Source organism: Pristis pectinata, chromosome 41 (assembly GCF_009764475.1).
Source record: "Pristis pectinata isolate sPriPec2 chromosome 41, sPriPec2.1.pri, whole genome shotgun sequence".
NCBI classification, from domain to species: Eukaryota; Metazoa; Chordata; class Chondrichthyes; order Rhinopristiformes; family Pristidae; genus Pristis; species Pristis pectinata.
In genome coordinates, this window is record NC_067444.1 from 3,879,279 (window position 1) to 3,904,305 (window position 25,027).

The 25,027-nt window shown below is 48.6% G+C and overlaps 1 protein-coding gene across 7 annotated transcripts in view; it reads right to left on the reverse strand.

Moving 5' to 3' along the window:
* The window catches only part of LOC127566442 (uncharacterized), a 190,012-nt gene that overhangs the window by 114,460 nt on the left and 50,525 nt on the right, over nucleotides 1–25,027 (reverse strand). For all 7 annotated transcript variants that reach the window (XM_052008861.1, XM_052008855.1, XM_052008858.1 and 4 more), the window contains 2 exons: nucleotides 18,858–19,151; nucleotides 10,635–10,937 (listed from right to left, as the gene is read on the reverse strand). In XM_052008861.1, coding sequence (XP_051864821.1) covers nucleotides 10,635–10,937; nucleotides 18,858–19,151 — 597 coding nt within the window. The remainder of the gene's footprint in view (nucleotides 1–10,634; nucleotides 10,938–18,857; nucleotides 19,152–25,027) is intronic.

The following is a 25,027-nucleotide window of genomic DNA, read 5'->3' on the forward strand; positions in this document are numbered from 1 at the left end:
GCTGTAGAGACAACCACGAACAAATGATTAATTACCTTTTGTAAATTGTCCCAAGTGTAAGTGTCATAGAGTCACGGTCATAGGGCATGGAAACAGACCTTTCAGCCCAACTCGTCCATGCCGACGGTGTTGCCCGGTGAGCTCGTCCAATCTGCCCGTATTTGGCCCATAGCCCTCTGAACTCCTCCTTACCCATGTTCTAATCTCGACGGCTTTTAAGTGTTGCTGATGTGTCCGCCTCAGCCACCGTCTCTGGCAGCTCATTCCAAATATGCACCACCCTTTGCGTGAAGAAGCTGCCCTTGATGTCCCGTTTAAATCTCTCGCCTCTGATTGTAAACCTCTTCCCTCTTGCTTTTAGCACCCACTGTCAGGGAAAAAGAGACTACGTGCTTTCACCCTGTCTATGCCCCTCATGGTTTTATATACCTCTATCAGGTCACCTCTCAATCTCCTGGGAATAAAGTCCCAGTCTAAGCAACCTCTCCCTGTAACTCAGACCCCCAAGTCCAGGCAACATCTTGGAAAATGTTTTCTGCACTCTTTCTATTTAATAGCATCTTTCCTGTCACAGGGTGGCCAGAACCGTGCACAGTACTCCCCATGCGGCCGCACCACCATCTTACATAACTGCAACATCACTTCCCAACCCCTATACTCAGTGCCCTGGATTATGACTGATGACGGCTAGCATTCCAAACGCTTTCTTCACCACCCTATCTGCCTGTGGCGTCGTTTTCAGCGAAATATGCAGTTGGACTCCCAGCTCCCCCTCTTCCATAACACACCCCAGGGTCCTGGCATTCACTGCAGAAGTCTTACCCTGGTTTGATTTGATCTCCCAATACGCAATACTTCACATTTACCTGGATGGAAGGCCATTTGCCAATCCTCAGTCCACATACCCAGCTAATCAAGACTCCCCCCCCCCTTTAATTTCTCACAATCATCTGGACTGTCTACAACACCTATTTTATCAGGTTACTGTTTCAGTGGTTCCCGGAGAAACGACGGAGTCAATGAGGATTTGCGAGAGAGTGTGTTCTCACGGGTAGAGGGAAGTCAGGTGGGATTTAAACCGGAGACATAAGAAACGCTTCAGATGCTGGCATCTGGAGCAATGCACGACCAGTGCTCGAGGAACTCAGCAGGTCAGGCAGCATCCGTGGAGCGGAATAAACAGTCGACGTTTGGAGCCCAGACCCTTCTTCAAGACTGGAGAGCAAGAGGGCAGAGGCCGGAATAAGAAGGTGGGAGGGGGGAGAGGAGCACACGCAGGCAGGGGAGAGGTGAGTTCAGGTAACAGGCGAGTCCAGGTGAGAGGGTGAAGCCAGGTGGATGGGATGGGGGGAGATGCAATAAGCTGAGAGGTGATAGGCAGAAGAGGCGAAGGGCTAAAGAAGAAGGAATACGGCAGGAGAGGGCAGTAGACCATGGACTAAAGGATGGAGGAGGGCAGGAGAGATGATGGGCAGGTCATCAAGGCGGGGGAAGGGTCACAGGAATAAGGGAAGACAAAGGGGTGAGGGGGATGAAAAAGAGATATGAGGGTACAGAAAGTTATAGAACTCAATGTTGAGGCCATCAAGTTGGAGACTACCGAAGCGTAATATGTGTTGTTCCTCCAACCTGCTTCTGGCCTCAACCCGGCAGTAGAGGAGGCCGTGGATAGACATGTCAGTGCGGGGAGTGGGGTGTGGAATTGAAGCTGGTGGCCACTGGGAGGTCCTGGCCGTTGCGGGATAAGCGAAAGGTGATGATTTCTGAGTGATCTGACAAGAGCAATATATACACTATGAACCATAAAGCCTCAGGGTGTACTTGGGAGCAGACGGGCCTCGGTCTACACACCCAATGATCCATGCAGATGACATGACAGCTGGATAAAGTGGTGAGGTCTGCACACGGGATGCCGACCTTCATTAGCCAGTGTCATACGTATATTGGTTGGGCTGCAGCTGGTGTACCGTGCACGGTCCTGACCTCCACACTATGGGAGGGACGTGATTGCACTGGAGAGAGTGGGATGTGATCCATCAGCTTGTTGCCAAGCGCGGTGAGATCCAGGTTAAAAGGGAGCCTGAACAGGTTGGGTTTGCTTCCCTTGGAGCGGAGATGGCTGAGGGGGAACCCGATGGAGGTGTACAAAGTTCTGAGGGACAAAGGCAGGAGGAAATGTTTCGTGTAGTGCTGGTGTCTGAAGCTGGAGCATATAGGTTAAAGGGTAAGCGGGGATCTGAACAAGAATTTATTTTCACTCTTGTGTTATCATCTGGAACGCACTGACTGAGGGGGCGATGGTTGTACGCACTCTCACAACAGCTGAGAAACATCTGGGCGAGCTCCAGGGCACAGAAGGCTGCGGACTAAGTGCGACACGCGTTAAACAGGATGCTGATGAACGACGTGGGCAGGATGGCGCAATGAGCCCATTTCTATTGCTGTATCATCCGACTAATATGGAGGAAGGGTTTGGGCAGGATTGCTGTGAGAGCTTCAGCTACTCGAGGGGCCGAACGGTCGCCGCTGACGCCATAATGGAGTAGGGGGAAAATATGAAAGCTGAAGCAAAACCCGGCTTTCCTTGCCAGAGGAGAGAACAGAGAGCAGAGAACAGAGCAATGACAGACCCTTCGCCCCCAGCATGTCTCTGCCCACCATGATGCCAAATTGAACGACACGTCTGCCTGCACTTGGTCCATCTCCATCCCTTCTATCCCTGTTCGTGCTTCTGTCTCAATGCCTCTTGAACGTTGCTGTTGCATCAACTTCCAGCAACTCGCCCTGACATCGCCTTCCAGGCACCAAGCGCCTGCCACGTAGGCGGCAAGTGGCAACTTTCGCCTCTCCCCTAGTCTTCGATGCTCCCACCCTGCTAAAAATAGCTACCCTGTCTGCGCCTCTCATAGAACCCAGAGCATAGAGCAGTAAGCACAGGAGCAGGCCCTTCGGACCACCTGCTGTGCCGTTCTAATTTAAATTAACAATAAAAAGCATACTAAACTAGCCCCTTCTGCCCACACAAGAGCATATCCCTCCATTCTCTGCATATTCATGTGCCTATGGAGTGGTATTCTCTGCCCGGGGAAGCAGCAGAGGCTACCTCTTTACATATATTGGAAGGAAAACTTCGATAGATTTTTTGCATATCAGGGGAATTAAGGGTTATGGGGGAAAGGCAGGTGGGTGTAAATGGCAGGCAGGGCAGTGTAGCGGTTAGCCTGACGCTATTACAGCCCTAGCGACCCGGGTTCAATTCCGGCCGCTGTCTATGAGGAGTTTGTACGTTAATCGCCCGTGTGTTTGCGTGGGTTTCCTCCGGGTGCTCCGGTTTCCTCCCATATTCCAAAGACGTACGGGTTAGGAAGTTGTGGGCGTGCTGTGTTGGCGCCGGAAGCTTGGTGACATTTGCGGGCTGCCGCCAGAACTCTCCACGCAAGGGACGCAGTTCACTGTGTGTTTCGATGTCCATGTGACTGACGAAGATACAGAACGAGAACAGTACAGCACAGAACAGGCCCTTCGGCCCACAATGTTGTGGCGACATAGTTATTCCCTCCTACCTACAGAATGCCCGTTTCCCTGCATTTTTCTCTCTTTCATATGCTCATCCAAGCCCATCTTAAAAGCCTCCAATGAGCTTGCCTCCACCACCCCATCAGGCAACGCATTCCAGGCATCCACCACTCTCTCAGTAAAAAAACGTACCCTTCACGTCTGTTCTGAACCTCCCTCCACTCACCTTAAATGCATGGTCCCTGGTATTGGATCGCTCAATAATGGGAAAAAGATATTGCTTGTCCACCCTATCTATGCCCCTCATAATTTTATACGCCTCCAACAGATCACCCCTCAGCCTCCGCAGCTCCAGAGAAAAGAAGCCAAGTTTGTCCAGCCTCTCCTGATAGGACATGCCCTCTAATCCAAGCAGTATTCCCGTAAACCAATCTGCACCCTCGCTAAATCCTCGACATCCTTCCTACAGTGAGGTGACCAGAATTGCACACAATACTCTAACGCGGCCTAACCAGAGTTGTTCAGAAATGCATCAAAAACTTCTTGACTCGCATACTCAATACCTAGCTTAATGAAAGCAAGCATTCCATAAGCTTTCTTAACCATTTTTCTTACGCTGTACTACCTCAATGCACTCTGTACTAACTCAATGTATGTGCACTAAGTCAGTGTATGTGCACTGTGTAATGAATTGATTTGCACGAACGGTCTCGGTAATATAAGATATCTTATCTTATCTTAACCTATCTTATCTTATCTCATCTTATCTTTTCTTATCTGGTTCTTTGTCCGCGGCCAGATCAGCCATAATGTTATTGAATGGTGGAGCAGGCTCGACGACCCAGATGGTGTCCTCCTGCTCCTATTTCTTACGATTTATGTTCCCATCTAAGAGCCACTGAAAATTCTCCCTCGTATTTGTCTCCACTACCAACCCTGAAAACGCATTTCGGGCGCCCGCGACCCTCTGTGCAAAATAATTTTGTATACTTCTGGCAGGTCGCCCCTCAGCTTCCGGCGCGGCTGAGAAAGTAATCCATGTTTGTCCAAACTCTCCTTACTGCTGATACTCAATAATCCAGGCAACCTCCTGAACTCTCTTCATAGCTTCAATTTATTTCCTGTAGTGTGGTGACCAGGACTGCAATACTCCTAATATTGGCTAAACAGGTTTTATGCAGCTGCGACTTGATTTCCCAGCTTTTATACTCAATGGAAACGCAGGGCGCTGGAGATGCTGGAATCTACATAGAACATGGAACATTTGAGCACAGTACAGGCCCTTCGGCCCAAGATGTTGTGCCGACATTTTATGCTGCCCTAAGTTCTATCTAACCCTTCCCTCCAACATAGCCCTCCATTTATCTATCATTCATGTGTCCATCTAAGAATCTCTTAAATGTCCCTAAAGTTTCTGCCCCCACCACCTCTGCGGGTAGTGCATTCCACGCACCCACCACTCTCTGTGTAAAAAAAGACACCCTTGACATCCCCCTTATACCTTCCTCCAATTGCCTTAAAATTATGCCCGCTCGTGTGAGCCACTATCGCCCTGGGAAAAAGTCTCTGACTGTCCACTCGATCTATGCCTCTTATCATCTTGTACACCTCTATCAAGTCACCTCTCATCCTCCTCCTCTCCAAAATGAAATTCCCCAGCTCGCTCAACCGATCCTCGTAAGAAATACTCTCCAATCCAGGCAGCATCCTGGTAAATCTCCTCTGCACCCTCACTGAAGCTTCCACATCCTTCCTATAATGAGGAGACCAGAACTGAGCACAATACTCCAAGTGTGGTCTGACCAGAGTTCTCAAGTGTTGCAACATCACCTCGCGGCTCTTGAACTCAATACCCTGACTAATGAAGGCCAACACACCATACGCGGCAACCTTGAGAGGTGTCTCCGCCCAGGTTTCCTTTGACGGAAAGGTTTCCTTTTCCTTGTTCAAAAAACAAATCGCTGGAGAAACTCAGCGGGTCAGGTGACAGGGTAAGGTGAAGGGTTTCGACCCAAAACGTTATTGACCATTCCGCTCCACAGATGCTGTCTGACCGGCTGAGTTCCTCCAGCGGCTTGTCTATTGTTTCTATCGTTGACTTCTACATTGAATGACGGGACCAATGAATAAATCATGCTGTATATTTTCTTCACCGCTCTATCCACCTGTTGCCACTTTCAGGGAGCTATGGACTTGCACCAGAAGATTTCTCTATACACCAATGTTCCTCAGGATCCTGCCATTTACTGTGTACTTTCCTCTTGCCTTTCACCTCCCGAAGTACAACATGTCGGGATTAAACCGCACTTGCCGAATCTCCGCCCAGATTTCCCTTCAACTTCCTTTTGAATCCGCAGCTCGACCAACCTTCGTGTCATCGGTAGACTTACTACCCACATTTTCACCCGATTCATCAATACATATCATAAACAACAGAGGTCCCAGCACTGCTTCTTGCGGAACACCACTGTTCACAAACCTCCCGTCAGGAGAGCACCCGTCTATCACTACGCTTTGTCCTTCATGACAAAACCAATTTTGAATCCAGTTCATCATCTCAGCGCGGATTCCATATGATATAATCTTCTGGACTGCCCTACCGTTGGAGACCTTGTCAAATGCTCTACCAGAGTATACAAAATTATGTGAGGCATTTGAGATGGTGGATACCCAGAATCTCATTTTCCTCCGGATGGTAATGTCAAATACTAGAGGGCACAGTAGGAGCCATTGTGTCAAACAACACGGAATACAGGCCCTTCTAGTCCATGCCGATCAAGATGCCCCATCCAAGCTAGTCCCATTTGCCAGCGTTTGGACCATAAGGTTCAATACCATGTACCGATCCAACTGCCGTTCAGAAGTTGTCATTGTACCTGTCTCCACTAGTTCCATCGGCAGCTCATTCCGCCTACATAACAGCCTTTGCATTAAAAAGTTTCCCTTCAAGTTCCTATTGACGCTTTTCCCTCTCACCTTAAACCTGTGCCCTCTGGTTCTTGATCCCCTAACCTGGAGGAAAAAGACTGGATGCATTCTATCTCTGCCCCTGATGATTTTATGCACATCCATAAGATCATCTCACAGTCTCCTACGCTCCAAGGAATAAAGTCCTAGCCTGTCCAACCTTCCCTATAACTCAGTCGCCAAAGACCTGGCTGCATTCTTGTAAATCTTTTGTGGTTTTGCAGTCTTTCCAGTGCGATAACATCTTTCCTGTATAATGGCGACCTTAACTGAACACAATACTCCAAGTGCAGCCTTACCAGCATCCTGTACAACAGCAGCATGACCTCGCTACCTTTAGAACCTATGCCCTGTCTTGTGAAGGCCAGCGTTCTAAAACCTTTCTTCACCACCTTGCCCACCTGTGAATTCACAGAGGGGAGGGGGTGGAATTTTAAAGGAAGTTTACGCGGTACGTTTTTGGAACAGGAAATGGTAGGTGCCTGGAATGCACTGGCAGTTAAGGAGTTGGAAGCAGATAAGATAGCAATGTTTAAGAGGTGTTTAAACAGGGACGTGGCAGGGTATGAAGAGATATAGTGCAGGTTCAGGCAGTTGGGTTTAGTTTAAATTGGTGCCATGGTTCTCTGCTCTAAAGTGCCAATGTTCATCCAGATAACATCCACTGCCCTAACCCCTCAATGCACTCTGTACTAACTCAATGTAACTCCACTGTGTAATGAATTGACCTGTACGATCTGTATGCAAGACATGTTTTTCACTGGGCCTCGGTACAAGTGACCGTGATAAACCAATACCAATGATCACATCCTCAAAAATGTCAATGTTATTTGTGAACTAGAACCTACCCCTTAAATGAAGCCACGCTGTCTATCCTTCTAACGGGTCCCTGTTTTCCCAAACGTGAATAAGTTCTGTCGCTGAGGACGTCCTTCAGTAGTTTCCCTACTTCTAATGTGAGGCTCTCCTGCCTACAATTGGCTGGTGTGTCCCTGTTGCCTTTCTCCAAACCAAAAAACTACATCAGCTGCTCTTCAGTCGTCTGTGGCTACAGAGGATACAAATATCTCTGCCATCTCTGGAATTCTCCGCCCCGGGTATTTGTGTGGTAGCGGGGTGCAAATCACTGAAGTAAGTAAATACTGCCTAATTGGTGGCTGTCAGGGACGAAGCGGACAAGAATAGATGAGGAATGATGCAGATCAGCCACGATCATATTGAATTGAGGTGCTGGTTATAGGAGTCAAGTGGCCGACTGCTGCTCATATTTCTTCAGTTCCTGCCCACCTCGTTTGAACGCACTGCACTCAAACCTTTGATTCCTTCGACAGCCCCGTGAGAACTCACAACCTCGACCAGCGAGAGGGACAATGGCTGTGAAAGCCTGGAGAGGGAATTTGCCCTCGCAAGACACTCGCCTTCCTGATTTTGAAATATACCGCCCTACTCGGGTCCAAATCTTGGATTTCCCTCCTCGGGTCTCTCCATACGTCAAGGGCTTCCGCGGCTGAAGAACACAGCTTACCACCACCTTCTCAAGGGTAATTGGAATGGACAATTAAATACTGGCTCACCCTAGGAAACCCAAAGCTTCCCAATGAATTACAAGCAGAAATAAAACAGTTTTGGATACAGGCAGGGCGTTTGCCCGGCTGAGTAGCCGAGTTCCCACGGAGAGGGAGGGGGACGGGGATGGCAGTCCCAGAATAAGGCGTCGGCCGTTCAGAACTGAGATCGGAAGAAATGACTTCACCCGGAGGGAGATGAGTCCAGTCCCCGGGAGAGTTGCTGAGGCTCGGTGCCTGGGTATATTCAAGACGGAGGTTGCTCGACGTTCAGGTATTGGAGGAATCTGGCAAAAAGGGGTTAGTGCAGGAAAGTGTTGAGGATGGAACGGCCAGCAAGTGCTTCAGTGTCCTCCCAAACTGACTGGAGGCTCAGCTCAGCAGACCCTGCGAACCACCGACTCCGCGCCGACCACGCCCATTTGCACTCACTCTTCAACCAATCCTATTTGTTCTTCTCCATCGACCCAACAACTCCCTCTCCTCTCCTAGCATCTACCGTTCACCTACGTACGGGGGGGGGGCGGTTGACAAGGATATTGCCCAAACAGGGCAAACGGTGCGAGTTCAGTCAGACAGCTTGATCGCCATGGACGAGTTGAGCCGTAGGGTCTGTTTCAGGGCTGTGTTACTCTACGTCTCGACTACCGGGGTAATTTACAATGACCAATTAACCTACCGACCCGCACGGTCTTTGCAACGTGGACGGGAACCAGGGTGCCCGGGAGGCCATCCGCAAACCCCACACTTACAGCAGCGGAGGTCAGGGTCGAGCTGCGATGCAGGATGTTTATTCTCCACGCCACCCTTTATATCGCGAACTTATGTCCGATTCTATGTTATTTCCTCGTAACCTTTATACTTGACCTTATTTACACATGATGGTAACGGGTCCTCCCGGCCCAACGAGCTCGCGCTGCCCAATTGCACCCCTGTTAACCTACTAACCCCGTAAGTCTTTGGAATGCGGGAGGAAACCGTAGCACCCGGAGGAAACCCACGCAGACACACGGGGGAAGAACGTACAAACTCCTTACAGGCAGCGGCCGGAATTGAACCCCGATCGCTGGTGCCGTGATAAGGTCACGCTAAGCGCTACGCTATCGTGCCGCCCTCGCACGGGGCCGGGTGCCAAGAGGATGTTGCCGGGACTTGAGGGATTGACTTTTAAGGAGACCCTGCGATGACTGAGAACTGGTTTCCCAAAAGAGAAGGAGGGTGGCCGCGGAAAAGGTCTAAAGAACCGGGAGGGCAAGAGAAAGGTTGGTTGATCACAGTGCTTTTCACAGGCTTGGGGGCCTCTAAAACCAGAAGACGTGGGTTTAAGTTGTGAGGGTATAGATCAGTAGTGGATCTGAGGAAGGAGGGAGATTTTCACACAAAAATGTGGCGAGTATGTGGAACGAGCACACGCAAATTACGACGTTCAGGAAAACGATTGGACAGGCACATGGTACAAGGTTCGGGGGGGGGGTAGGCAAATGGGACTAGCTCTGAAGACGACTGGGCAGGCATGGATGAATTAGGCCGAATGGCCTGTTTTCGTGCTGTATAACTCGATGAGTCTACTCTTCCTGATTATCCTGTCAGCTACCTGCAAGAGGGGGTTCACGGGACGCAGTGATCCGCTCCTGCTTCTATTTCCCGTGGCTTAGGTTCATAATACACGCCCACCCTGGACCCCCCGCTCTCTCTCTCTCCCCATCTCTCACTCTCTACCTATCTCTATCTCCCTCTCTCTGTATGCCCCCGCTCTCCCTCTCTCTCTCTCCCTCTCCCCTCTCTCTATCTCTCACTGTCCCTCTCTCTCTCTGACCTTCCCTCTCCCAACTCTCTCTCTCCTACCATTACTAATGCTGCCGTACTGAAAGCATCGTTTCCCACACTCCCTTCTCCCTCTCTTCCTTACTTTCTCTCTCTCTGTCTCTCTCTCTCCCTCCCCCCCCCCTCAATAACTTAAGGACGATCACAGTCCCTTCTAATCAGCGTTTCCCACGCTCCCTTCTCCCTCTCTTTCTCTCTCCCTCTCTATCTGTCCCTCCCTCCCTCTCTCTCTACTTCTATCTGTCTCTATCCCACTATCTTTCTCTCTCTTTCTCTGTCCCTCTCTCTCCCCTCTCTCTCTCCCCTCTCTATCCCTCTCTCTCCCTCGCTTTCTGTATCCCTCCCTTCCTCTAGTTATCTCTCCTTATCTCTCTCTCTTCCTCTATCTTCTCTCTTCTGCTGCTACCACTACCGTACTCACTTCTTGGCATGTTTTCCTACTCTCTCGTTCTCTCTCTTCCTGACTTTCACTCTCTCTGTTCTTTCCTTTCTTCCCGTCTTCTCTCTCTCTCTTTCTCTCATTCGTCCGATCACACTCAATTCTAATCACTGTTTCCCACTCTCCTTCTCTCCCTCTCTTTCTCTCTCTTCCTTTCCCACTCTTTCTCTCTCCCTTTCCCACTCTACGGTCTCCCTCAATATCTCTCCCTCTCTCACACGCACACTCTCCCATTCCCCCTCCCTCTCATCTCTCTCTTTCTCTCTCTCTCCCTCTCTCTCTTCCTCGCTAGCATTATTTTTCTGCTTTTCGCGTACACCTACCTGTGACGATTATTTCCAGGGCGTCGCTGGGAGTCGAGTTGAAGAAACGCCCGGAGACGTGGACTTGGAAGGCACAGGTGTAATAAAAGCTGCCAGCCTCCGTTCCCACGGGGACCAGGAAAGGCATCGATTTGCCCGCTCTTGCGATTTTGCTGTACAGAGCCTTTTCCTCCCCCTTGCGGTAAATAAAAAAACCGGTTGTAGCGGTCAAATAAGGAGCGATGCACTTGAGGATGGTCGAACCTCCTGCGAGGAAGACTTTTTGGGGTAAGTCCTGCGTTATAATTGGCTTTGCTGCGGCATCTGTCACAATGCAGAAAAAAAAATAGATTACAAGTTGCTAAGTACTGCATCGGCTATATTACCGACTGGAAACAAAGAGGCCTGGGTGAACAATCCAGAGAGTTGCCCTCAAATCCAACTATTGCAACCGTGGAATCTAAAATGCAATTTACAATCTGGAATTGAAACAGAGAGAGCGAGAAAACCACAGCGGGTCAGGCAGCATCAGTGGAGAGAGAAAAAATGTCAACGCTTTAGGTCTTTGCCTTTACATAGAACAGTACACCGCAGAACAGGCCCTTCAACCCACAATGTTGTGCCGACATTTTACCCTGCTCTAAGATCTATCTAACCCTTCCCTCCCACATAGCTCCCAATTTCTCTATTATCCATGTGTCTATATAAGAGTCTCTTAAATGTCCCTAATTATCTGCCCCCACCACCTGCTCTAATGTCTATCTCACCCTTCCCTCCCACACAGTCCTCCATTTCTCTATCATTCATGAGTCTATCTAAGAGTCTCTTAAACTATCGTAATGTATCTGCCTCCACAACCTCCGCTGGCAGTGCGTTCCACGCACCCACCACTCTCTGTGTAAAAACTTAACCCTGGCATCCCCCTTACACCTTCCTCCAATCACCTTAAAACTATGTCCCGTCGTGTTAGCCATTGTCGCCCTGGGAAAAAGTCTTTGACTGTCCACTCGATCTATGCCTTTTATCATCTTGTACACCTCTTTCCAGTCACCTCTCACCCTCCTTCTCCAAAGAAAAAAGCCCTAGCTCACTCAACCTATCCTCGTAAGGTTTGGTAGGAAGAATAAAGGGGTAGGCTATTTTATAAATGAGGAGAAAATTCAGAAATCATAAGTCCACAGGGACTTGGGAGTCCAAGATCAGGTTTCCCTTTAGGTTAACTTGCAGGTTGAGTCGATAGCAAAGAAGGAAAACGAAATGTGAGCGTTGATTTGGAGACGAATGGAATATAAAAGCAAGGATGTACCGCTGAGGGCTTATAAGGCGTTGGCCAGACGGCATTGGGAGCATTGTGGGCAGTTTTGGGACACGTATCGAAGGAAGGATGTGCTGGCCCCAGAGGAGGTTCACAAGAATCATCCCGGGAATGAAAAGGTTAACATGTGAGGAACGTTTAATGTCTCTTGGCCTGTACACGATGGAGTTCAGAAGCATGAGGGGTATCTCCTTGATACCTACCTGACACTGAAACGGGTGGATAGAGTGGACGTGAAGAGGGTGTGTCCATTTCTAGGATCGGAGGGCACAGCCTCAGGCTCAAGGAACGTCCCTTTTACACTGAGATGAGGGGGTATTTCTTCAGCCAGAGGGGCGGTGAATCTGTGGAATTCATTGCCACAAGAGGGCTTTGGAGGCAACCTCATTGGATGTATTTAAGGCAAAGATCGATAGGTTCTTGATTGGTGGAATGGTTCAGGGCTACACAGAGAGGGCGGGAGAATGGATTTGAAAAAGGATCGGCCATGATTGAATGGCGGAGCAGACTTGATGGGTCGAATGGCCTCACCCTACTCCCATATCTTATGGCCTTATATAGAACATAGAACGTAAAACATTACAGAACAGTACGCGATGTGCCGACGTTTTATTCTGCCCTAAGATCTATCTAGCCCTTCCCTCCCACAAAGTCCTCCACTTCTCTGTCATTCATATGGCTATCTAAGAATCCCCTAAATGTCCCTGACGTAGCTTCCCCTACAACTTCTTCCACCAGTGTGTTCCACGCACCCACCATTCGCTCTGTAAAAGTCTTACCTCTGACATCCCCCTTATATATTTTTCCAGTCTCCTGAAATGTATGCCCCCTATTGCATTATAATGTAATAGTCCGTTATTCCGTCAATACAATCGTTGGCGGGGGAGGGGGCAAATTATTTGAACGAGGAAGGAAAATAATATGAAGAAAATATGCAGAGAGCATGATCATACATCAGCTCATAATCATGAGATTCAACAGATAGCTTTTTTACCATAAGCAAAGTTTCTTGCATCTGGGTTCCGGGGAAGGACAGGTCAGGTTTTTACTGAGGAAACAAACTAACTGCACCATGATAACTGGGAAGCAGAGGAGAACAGAAATTTCTGGAAAGAGTCATCAGGTCAAGCCACTTCTGTGCAGGGAGAAACAGAGCGGAGGTTTTCATGTTGCATTTACTTTACTTGTGTGCAATTCTAATCACCTCACTGCAGGAAGGATGTTGAGGCTTTAGAGAGGGTGCGGAGCAGTTTTACCAGGATGCTGCCTGGATTAGAGGGCATGTGCTATCAGGAGAGGCCGGACAAACTTGGGCTCTTTTCTCTGGAGCGGCGGAGGCTGAGGGGTGATCTTTTATAAAATTATGAGGGGCATAGGTAGGGTGGACAAGCAATATCTTTTTCCCATTGTTGAGCGATCCAATACCAGACGGCATGCATTTAAGGTGAGGGGAGTAGGTTCAGAAGAGACGTGACGGGTACGTTTTTTACACAGAGCGGTGGATATCTGAAATGCGTTGCCTGATAGGGTGGTGGAGGCAAATACACTGGGGGCTTTTAAGAGGGGCTTGGATGGGCACATGAATGAGAAGATAATAGAGGGATATGGGCATCCTGTCCATCGGAGGGATTATCTGTGTCGGCAAAACATTGTGCTGTACTATTCTATGTTCTATCTTCTTTCCTGGATACCAAATGCACTAATCGTTGCTTATGGTTTTAAAAAAAAGATCTGTTGCACCTTGTGGTAAAGAAATGTTCTGTGATGAGGCTTTCCACATCCTTTCTTTGCGTTACTTGCCTTCCTCGTCGAAATATTTTGGCCCCCAAACAGCATATTGAAAGTAGCACGGACTTCTACATTTTGCAGTTAATATTTCCGAGGATGAAGTTCCACATGAATTGAGAGCAGACAATTCTGGCAATACTCAACATGTCAGCAAAGCGAAGAGAAACAAAGGACTGCAGATGCTGGAAACTAGACGAAAAACACGATGATGCTGGAGGACCACAGCAGGCCAGGCAGCATCCTTGGAGAAAAGCAGGCGGTCAACGTATCGGGTCAGGACCCTCTTTCAGGACTGACGATGAGAAAAGGGGGAAGCCCTATATATAGCAGGGAAAAGCAGAACAGTGATTGGTGGACAGTGAGGGCAAAATTGAAGGTGAATGGCAGGACTCATGGAGGACAGAGGGATCTTGGGGTCCACGTCCACTGATCCATCAAGATTGCCGCGCAGTCCGATAAGGTTGATAAGAAGGCGTATGGTGTGTTGGCCTTCATTCGTCGGGGTATTGAGTTCAAGAGCCGCGAGGTAATGTTGAAGCTCTATAGAACTCTGGTCAGACCACACTTGGAGTATTGTGTTCAGTTTTGGTCTTCTCGTTATAGGAAGGATGTGGAAGCTTTAGAGAGGGCGCAGAGGAGATTTACCAGGATTTTGAAGACTTCTATCCACTCGTTAGTGCAAGAGTCGCTTTTTGATTTCAACAAGCTCCCCCTATCCCTTGCTTAGGCAGACAAGATCACTGGGAGAATTCTTTGGGACACCAACTTCACTGTTAATGGCAAGACCCTTAGCATTGTTGACGTGGAGAGGACACTTGGGGTCCCAAGTCCATAGCTCCCTGAAAGTGACGGCACAGGGCGGTAAAGAAGGCGTGAGGCATGCTTGCCTTTATTAGTCGCGGTATTTGAGCAAGAGTCGGGACGTTACGTTGCAACGTTATAAAACTCTAGTTAGGAGTATTGAACTCAGTTCGGGTTGTCTCATTATAGGACCGATATGGAAGCTTTAGACAGGGTGCAGAGGAGATTTACAAGGATGCTGCCTGAATTGGAGAGCATGTCTTATGTGAGCTAGGGCTTTTCTCTTTGGAGAAAAGGAAGATGAGAGTTGAATTGATAGAGGTGTACAAGATGATAAGAGGAATAGATCAAGCGGACAGTCAGAGACTTTTACCCAGAGCAACAATAGCTCACACGAGGGGGCATAATTTTAAGGTGATTAGAGGGAGGTCCAAGGGGGATGTCAGGGGTAAGTTTTTCTACACAGTCAGTGGCAAGTTCAGATACATTAGGGACATTTAAGGGACTCTTATATAGACATATGAATGATGGAGAAATGGAGGGCTACGTACTCCCTGAAATTGGCTATACGGGTCGATTGGGTGGTAAACAAGGCGTATGGCAGGGTTGCCTTTATTAGTCGAAGCAATGAGTTCAATAGTCAGGAAGTTATGTTGCAGCTTTATAAAACTCTGGTTTGGGCGCATCTGGAGAAATGCATTCAGTTTAGGTCGCCCAATTATAGGATGGATGTGGAAGCTTTGGACAGGGTGCAGAAGAGGTTCACCAGAACGCTGCCTTGATTGGAGGGCGTGAGCTAGAAGGAGACGTTAGACAAACTTGGGTTATTTTCTTTGGAGCGGAGGAGGCTGGGGTCCATAAGGCTATGAAAGGCACGGACAGACTAGACAGCCGTTATCATTTTCCCAGGTTGAACTACAGGGCATGCATTTAAGGTGAGAGGGGTAAGTTCAAATGTGATATGCAAAGCGTTGTTTTTTTACAGAGAGGGCGGCGGGTGTCAGGAATGCGATGCCGGGGTGGCGGTGGAGTCAGATGCGATGGTGGCTTTCAAGAGGATCTTAGATGGGCGCATGAATGTGCAGAGGATGGAGGGATATGGAGATTGAGCAGGCAGAAGGAATTAATTTAGTTTGGAATTTAATTAGTAGTGTTATTAGTTCGGCAACACATCGTGTTCCAAAGGGCTTGTTCCTATGTTCTCTGCAACTACAGACCAAATTAGTGCAGAGGTTAGGCTAACACTATTACAGCGACCCGGGTTCAATTCTCGCCAATGTCTGCAAAGAGATTGTACGTTCTCTCCCCGGGTGTCTGCGTGGGTTTCCTCCGGGTGCTCAGGTTTCCTCCCACGTTCCTAAAACGGACAGATTAAGAAGTTGTGGACATTCTACCTTGGCGCCGGTAGCGTGGCGACACTTGCGGGCTGCCCCACAGGAAACACTACTAAAAAGATGCATTTCTCTGTGTGTTCCGATGTACATGTGCCGAATAAAGATATCTCATCTTATCTATTAAGGAACATGACAGGATTACCATTTCTTCTCATATTAATACATCGAACCTCTCTGAATTTCCGATGCCTGAGCCCACTGTCCATCCCAAAATAGCTGGACGCAGGAATACCCCTGACCCTACTAAAACCCTCCAACTACCTAAAAATCGGCGAAGAGACAGATAGGATTAGTTGGATTTGCATTATGGCAGGCTCAGACATGTAGTCCAAAAGGCCTGCTCGTGTGTTGTATTGATAAGATATTCATTTATTAGTCACTTGTGCATCGAAACACAGTGAAATCCGTCTTCTTCACGTTGCTGAGAATGTGCTGGGGGCAGGCCTCAAGTGTCGCCACTCTTCCGGCGCCAACACAGCACGCCCGCAACTTCCTAACCTGCACGTCATTGGAATGTGAGAGGAAACCGGAGCACCCAGAGGAAACCCACGCAGACACAAGGAGAAAGTACAAACTCTTTGCGGACAGCGGCGGGAATTGAATCCGGGTCGCTGGTGCTGTAACAGTGTTTCGCTAACCGTTGCATGCCGTGCCGTTTTGTGCTTGCACCAGATACAGTCGTTTACTCAGAGACCATTGAACTAATGGTGAGAAGCAGCTTGGTCCTGAACCAGTGACTGCTGTTTCCCTTTCTAGGAACGCGAACCGAATCATGGAGCCATACAGCATGCAAACAGGCCCTTCGGCCCAACTCTGCCATGCGAACTATGTTGTCCAGCGAGCTGTACATTTCCCCCTTTACTGCAGTGTGTGTGTGTGTGTGTGTGTGTGTGTGTGTGTGTGTGTGTGTGTGTGTGTGTGTGTGTGTGTGTGTGTGTGTGTGTGTGTGTGTGTGTGTGTGTGCGTGTGTGTGACAGACAGAGAGAGAGAGAATGAGAGGGGGGCACTGTCCCCCTTTACCACAGTGTGTCATAGTCACAGAGTCACACAGCACGGAAACAGGTCCTTCAGCACAACCCGTCCATGCCGACTGTGTTGCCCAATCGTGTGTGTCCCATCTGCCCGCGTTTGGCCCACAGCCTTCTCAACCTCTCCTATCCATGTGCGTATCTGAATTGTTTTTAAATGTCACTAATGTGTCCTCCTCATACACCATTTCTGACAGCGCATTACAAATCCGCAACACCCTCAGCGTGAAGAAGCTGCCCTTGATCTCCCTTTAAAATCTGCCCTTCAGATCTCAAACCCACGCCCTCTTGTTTATAGCACCCGCTCCCTGGGGAAAATATGCGCTTTCAACCCGTCTCCGCCCCTCAGATCGCCAAGTGTTTCCGGGTATTCTGTTCTTTTACTATTTTACACATGAAATGTTGATCCCTCTTCTCTCTGCATGGATGCTGCCTGCTGCGCGTTTACAGCTCTCACTGCCGCTATATTAGACCTGAAACATTGACGACGTTTCTGTCTCCGGAGATGCTGCCCGATCGCCTATGCTTTGTTTTCACATTTTCTGCCGTACTTTCAGCTTTCCAGCATCTGCAGGTTTTATATTTTTTCAATAATTCGTTGTAGTGGTAGTAGAAGTGGTAGTGGTGGTAGTAGTAGTCGTAGTAGTAGTAGTAGTAGTAGTAGTAGTCGTAGTAGTAGTAGTCGTAGTAGTAGCCGTCGTCGTAGTAGTAGTAGTAGTGGTAGTAGTTGTAGTAGTAGTAGTCGTAGTAGTGGTAGTAGTAGTAGTAGTCGTAGTCGTCGTAATAATAGTAGTAGTAGTGGTAGTAGTAGTAGTAGTAGTCGTAGTAGTAGTCGTAGTAGTTGTAGTAGCAGTAGTCGTAGCAGTAGTAGTGGTAGTAGTAGTCGTCGACGACGCAGTAGTAGTGGTAGTCATAGTAGTAATAGTAGTAGTAGTGGTAGTAGTATTCGTAGTAGTGGTAGTAGTAGTAGTCGTCGTCGTAATAATAGTAGTAGTAGTGGTAGTAGTAGTAGTAGTCGTAGTAGTAGTCGTAGTAGTTGTAGTAGCAGTAGTCATAGCAGTAGTAGTGGTAGTAGTAGTCGTCGACGACGCAGTAGTAATAGTAGTCATAGTAGTAATAGTAGTAGTATTGGTAGTAGTAGTAGTCGTAGTAGTGGTAGTAGTAGTACTCGTCGTCATAGTAGTAATAGTAGTAGTAGAGTTAGTAGTAGTAGTAATAGTAGTAGTAGTGGTAGTATTAATAGTAGTCGTAGTAGTAGTGATAGTAGTAGTAGTCGTCGTTGTCGTCGCCGTAGTAGTAGTAGTCGTAGTAATAGTCGTAGTAATCGTAGTAGTAGTCATAGTAGTAGTAGTAGTCGTAGTAGTAATGGTAGTATTAGTGGTAGTGGTAGTAGTTGTAGTAGTAGTCGTCGTCATCGTAGTAGTAGAAGAAATAGTAGTAGTAGTAGTGGTAGTAGTCGTAGGAGCAGCAGTGGTATTTAAAACTAACCTGCTCTAATGATTGGTTCCTTGGTTATTTGGTGCTGTTTGGAAACTGCCAACAGTCTTACAATCTAGAAGGCTGAATTCACAGATGTGAGCATCATAAGATATTGGAGCAGACTTAGGCCACTCGGCCCATAGAGTCTGTCCCGCCATTCAACCATGGCTGATTTTGTTTCTCAACCCCCCTCTCCCGCCTTCTCCCAGTAACCCTTAACCTCCTGACCAATCGAGAAAAGTCACTCTCTGCCTTAACCCAATGACTTGGCCTCCACCGCCCTCTGTGACAACGAATTCCACAGACTCGCCGCCCCTCTGGCTGAAGAAGTTCCTCATCATCTCTGTTCAAAAGAGAGGTCCTTTCATACCGAGGCTGTGCCCTCGGATCCTAGACTCTACGACTTATTAACGCATCCGCTAATTAAGCATCAACTCACCTCCGACCGTAACATTGATAGTTTCGCTCACTGATGAGTTGTAATACCTCCCATCTCTTTTCAACTGATACCAACATCTGTAAGATCCCCCTCTGGTCGAAGTTGCATTGATGATGTCGAAGGAAACTCTGAATCCTGGCTCGGTAACAAACATCTCATCGCCACCGACCTTGCCCAAATAAAAAGTCAGATGAAAGTAATAGAGCGGAGCCACACAGTCTATGCTGAAGGTTTCTCCTTCTACAAAGATGGCGGGTGATCTTTGCAGTAAAATCTTTGGTTTCACTGGGGAAGCTGAAATAAAGCGGGAAAATCCGTCATCGCAAGAATAGAAGGAACATAGAACAGTGCAGCACAGAACAGGCCCGTCCGCCCACAATGATGTGCCGACATAACTAATCCCTCTTACCTACACAATGCCCGTAACCCTCCATCTTCCTCTCATTCATGTGCCCCTCTTAAAAACCCCCAATTAATTTGCCTCCATCACCCTATCAGGCAACGTATTCCAGGCATCCATCACTTTCTGAGAAAAATATTTACCCCTCACATCTGTTCTGAACCTACCCCCTCTCACCTTAAATGTATGACCTTGTTCCAATACTTATTTAAAGGAACACATTGTAACGATGTTACAACCATGTTGCAAATGACATGATAATTGCAGTTAAGAAAATAACCTGAAATTATTGCACGTTCACCCCAGGTCAACACGAGGAACATCACAAGCATAATCTGTAACTGCGCATTTTCTCAAGGTGGGCACCCCTCTTTCTCCCTCGGTCACCATTTTACACTCATATAGTCATACAATGGGGAAGCAGCCCACGACCCACCGAGTCAGCACGGACCATTCCGCGCCAATCCTCCCCTGACCCCATCTCTGCCCACGTTCTACTCAATGCTTCCCCAGGTTCTAGCACTCAACAAAAAATACGAGGGACAAGTTGCAGTGAAACTGCTTTGGGTCTTGGGCAGGGGCGGGGTTTGGGGGCGTACGGAGCACCCGGTAGCAGATCCAGGCGGTCAGCGGAAAAACGAGCAAACTCCACGCACAGAGAGAGAGAGAGAGAGAAAGAGAGAGAGAGAGAGAGAGAGAGAGAGAGAGAGAGAGAGAGAGAGAGAGAGAGAGAGAGAGAGAGAGAGAGAGAGAGAGAGAGAGAGAGAGAGAGAGAGAGAGAGAGAGTGTGCCGGGGGTCGGGCTAGAGTCAGGATCCGTCGAAATGTCAGGCAGCAGCTCTGACTGCCAAGCCACATAGACTTCACATAGAACATAGAAACTACAGCACAGTACAGGCCCTTCGGCCCACGATGTTGTGCCGACATTTTATCCTGCTCTAATATCGATCTAACCCTTCCCTCCATTTTTCTATCATTCATGTGTCTATCTAAGAGTCTCAAAAATGTCCCTAATGTATCTGCCCCCACCACCTCTGCCGGCAGTGCGTTCCACGCACCCACCACTCTCTGTGTAAAATCTTACCCCTGACATCCCCCTTATACCTTCCTCCAATCACCTTAAAATTATGTCCCCTCGTGTTGCATCTTGTACACCTCTATCAAGTCACTTCTCATCTTCCTTCTCTCCAAAGAGAAAAGCCCCAGTTCGCTCAACATATCCTCATAACTCATGCTCTCCTATCCAGGCAACATCCTGGTTAATCTGCTCCGCACCCTGTCTAAAGCTCTCACATCTTTCCTGTAATGAGGCGACCAGAACTGAACACAATACTCCAAGTGTGGTCTGACCAGAGTTCTATAGAGCTGCAACATCACCTCGCGGCTCTTGAACTCAATACCCCGACTAATGAAGGCCAACACTCCATACTCCTTCTTAACAACTTATCGACCCGCCTGGCAACCTTGAGGGATCTATGGACGTGGAGCCCAAGATTCCTCCGTTCCTCCACACTGCTAATAGTCTTGGTTAATCTTGTATTCTGTAAAACTTTTTGTAATTATCAACGCTGCCGGCCGAGCCACAGTGACGACTTCACACATCCGCCCATTCTCCAGGTATTAATAATGAACCCCCTGTTGTTTTCGTCAGAGTTCCAATGCTGACCTGGATTCCAGGAGCCAGCAACTCTCTTGTCCGACACCTGCTCAAGCACGATCTGAGTCGACCTCAGGTTGCCGTGCTCCCTTCTACATGCGACCGATCACTTCTAGTTCGGCCAGATTCAGGCAAGGAAGCCACGTCCTCCACGGGCGCACGTAAGCGGAGACACAGACACAGTCACACACAGACAAACACACAGACCACCGTTCACCATACACAAACATACACACACACACACACACGCACACACACACACACACACACGGACAAGCATCTGCGCACATACTCACTTGCGCAACACACACACGTATACACACACACACATAACCCTCCCCACACACAGACACGCACGGACAAGTGATCACACAAACACACACACACACACGGACAATCGTTTTCACGCACACTCACATGCACAACACACACATACACACAAACACACACACACACAAACCTCCCCCCACACACGCACGGACAAGTAATCACACACACACAGATACATGCACAAACGGACAAGCAACCACCCATTCAGTCCCCCGAACAACGCACACAGACACACTCATCACCCTGTCCAACACACATGGATAAACAATCACATGCACACTCTCCCGCACAACACACACAGATATGCCCAGGAAAACACACATATCACTCTTCCCAAAATACATGAACATTCACATACACACTATCTCCCGCACAACAGATAGGCGCGCACGCGCACACACACAAACACATACACACACAGAGTCCCCTTCTCACATGTTCAAGCAACCACACAAACACTGACCTGAACAATATACATTCACACACAGCGACACAAACACGCATAAGTTACACTTCCCTGCACATATGTTCAAATATTCATAAACGTACTCACCTGCACTACACATAGACACACATACACGCCCACATACCCAGACACAGACGTACTCTCACAGACTCACATACACAGACACACTACCCTCCCCCACGCTCATGAACAAGAAAGCACACAGACACAGACCCGCACCAAACGCACATATGCAGACACGCAGACAAAGAAATTCTCGCTCGTCTTTTGTAAGTGCTTTGAATTTGCATCCCGAGAGTTTGAATGTTCCATGGCGAATATCCAAGGACGTCATGCACATGTTCATGGAATCAAGATGTTATGCGGAAAGGGTTTCCTATCAATCATAAATCACTCAACGTCAGGACTTTGCCCAGAATGCAAAATGCTGGGTTTGATGAATGATTGACGTGAGTATGACGTGTGTGTGTGTGTGTGTGCGCGCGCGCGTGTGCACGTGTGTGTGCGTGTGTGCGCGTGTGTGCACGTTTCTCTGTATGCATGCATGTGTATGCATGAGAGAGTGTCTGCGTATTCGTGTGTTTGTGTGCTTGGCTTTGTTTTCTTCCTGTGTTCGGTTGTGAGCTTTGAAAGCCCGCGGATGGGCGTGTGCTCGTGTGACCCCTGATCTGTGTCATGTGCGTGTGTTTTACTTCCTCCTTCGATTCCTCTTGCTTTCTCAAAATCAAAGCTGAATCCACGGACACCGGCATCGGCGCTGCCTGCGCCTGCCTTTAGCGTTGGCTACGTGGAACAGTCTTTGTTCCAGACCTACGCTGTCATCAACTCCCCCCAAACTCTTACTCCGCTACATTGGCGGCTGGAATGCTGCTGCCTCCAGGTCCCTTTCGGAAGTCTTCAATTTCATCAACTTCTCGCCTAACATCCACCCGGCCCTCAAATTCACTTTAGACTGTCACTGTCACATAGAACCTAGAACATTACAGCACAGGAACAGGACGTTTCCAGCCGACCATACTGTGCCCAACTAATTAAGCTGGTAATTCAATGCCCACCTGAACTAATCTCCTTGTTGCCTGCAGAATATCCATATTCCTCCATTCCCTGCACGTTCGTGTGCCTATCCAAGAACAGTTTAAACGCCTCTATCGTATCTGTCTCCACCAGCAGCGTTGGCAGTGCATTCCAGGCACGCACCACACTTTGTGTAAAATACATCTCCTTTGAACATACTCCCTCTCACCTTAAATGCATACCCGCTGGTATTAGACATTTGAACCCGCGGGGGGAGAAAGATACCGGCTGTCTAATCTACCTATGCCTCTCATGACCTTATAAACTTCTATCAGCTCTCCCCTCAGCCTCCGCCGCTCCGGAGAAAACATCCCTAATTAGTACAACCTCTCCTTGTAGCACACGCCCTCTAATCCAGGCAGCATCCTGGTAAACCTCGTCTGCACCCTCTGTAAAGCCTCCACATCTTTCCCATAATGGGAAGACCAGAACTGGACGCATCACCCTCCTTTCTCTGTATCTCTCTGTTTCCATGCTCATGAGGAGACCAACTTTCCACTGATATTTACTTCCGACCCACTGGCTGCTACAGCTACGTCCTCCCGCCTATCTCGCACACGGACAGGAACTCTTCCTCTCACGCCCTCCATCTCCGCCGCCTCTGTTCTCAAGGTGAGACTTTCTACTCCAGGACATCTGAAATGTCATTTTTTTCGGCATACGGGGCTTCCCTTCCGCTGCGGTTGATGGAGACCTCAATCTCGTTACTCCCATTTCCCGGACATCGGATGTCAGCAGCCTTCCTTCACGCAATCCACGCAGGTAGCACCGGGTTAGAGTACCCTTTGTAATCACCTTACCTCCCTCCCCCCCCCCCCCCCCCCCCCCCCGCCACCACCCACCAGCCTGAAATCTGCAGTTTCTCTGGTTCTGCGTTCAGGTGTCTCTGTGCATGTGCGTGAGTCAAGGTGTGCATCCTTCTGTCTGTCCCTACGCGTCGGTGTGTGCATGCGTACGTGGTGTGTGTGTGTGTGTGTGTGTGTGTGTGTGTGTGTGTGTGTGTGTGTGTGTGTGTGTGTCTGTGCATGAGAGTGAGAGAAGGAATCCTACAATCGCTTCCATATACATGAAGAACACAGAACATTGACAATTACAGCAGGCAATCGGGCCCTTCGGCCCACTGTGTCTGCACGGACAATGATGCTAATCTAACTAATCCCATTTGCTTGCACACGGTGCTTATCCCTCTATTCCTTGCCTGTTCACCTGCCATTTAAATGCCTCAGAAGTGTCCTGCACTTCCTCCTCCGGCAGCCGGATCCAGGCACCTACCACTTTCTGTATGGTGGACATAAAGCTCTCAGGTCTCCTTTACAATTCTGTTCTATCACTTTCAACCTACCCGGCGGCACGGTAGTGTAGCGGTTAGCTTAACGCTATTACAGCGCCAGCGCCCCGGGTTCAATTCCCGCCGCTGTCTGTAAGGAGTTTGTACGTTCTCCCCCCATGTGTCTGCGTGGGTTTCCTCCGGGTGCTCCGGTTTCCTCCCACATTCCAAAGACGTATGGGTTAGGAGTTGTTGAGATTGAGATTGAGATTGAGATTGAGATTGAGATTGAGATGAGATGAGATGAGATTTCTTTTTCGTCACATCGAAACACATAGTGAAATGCATCTTTTCACGTCGAGTGTTCAGGGCTGAGCCCGCAAGTGTCGCCACGGGTCCGGCGCCAGAAGAGTGGAGACACTTGTAGGCTGCCCGCCCCCCCCCCCCCCCCACATTCTCAGTAACGCAAAAAGACGCTTTTCAATGTGTGTGTCGATGTACATGCCACTAATCAATATCTTCTCTTGAACCAAAGTCCTCTGGTATTTGACATTTCCATCTTGAGAAAAAAGACTCTGACTATCCACCTGATCTCTGTCTCTTGGCCTCCGACGCTCCAAACAATGCAAGCCAGTTTTGTCCAATCTCTCCTTCTAGCTAATACCCTCCAATCCAGGCAATACCCCGTTGAATCTCCTCCAAAACCCTCACCTCCTACCTGCAGTGTGGCCACAATAATTGCATACCATTCTCCATATGTGGCCTCAACTCAAAGTTTTATGTAGTTGTAGCACGACTTCCCAACTTTTATCCACAATGTCCCGAACGAAGGAGGCAAGCACGCCGTACTCCGTATTTACCACCTTATCCACTGGCCTTGCCGATTTCAGGGAGGCGTGGACTTGTATCCCTGAAATCCATCAATGCACCTAAGGGTCTTGCCATTACTGTTACATTACTGTTGTCCATGAGCTCTC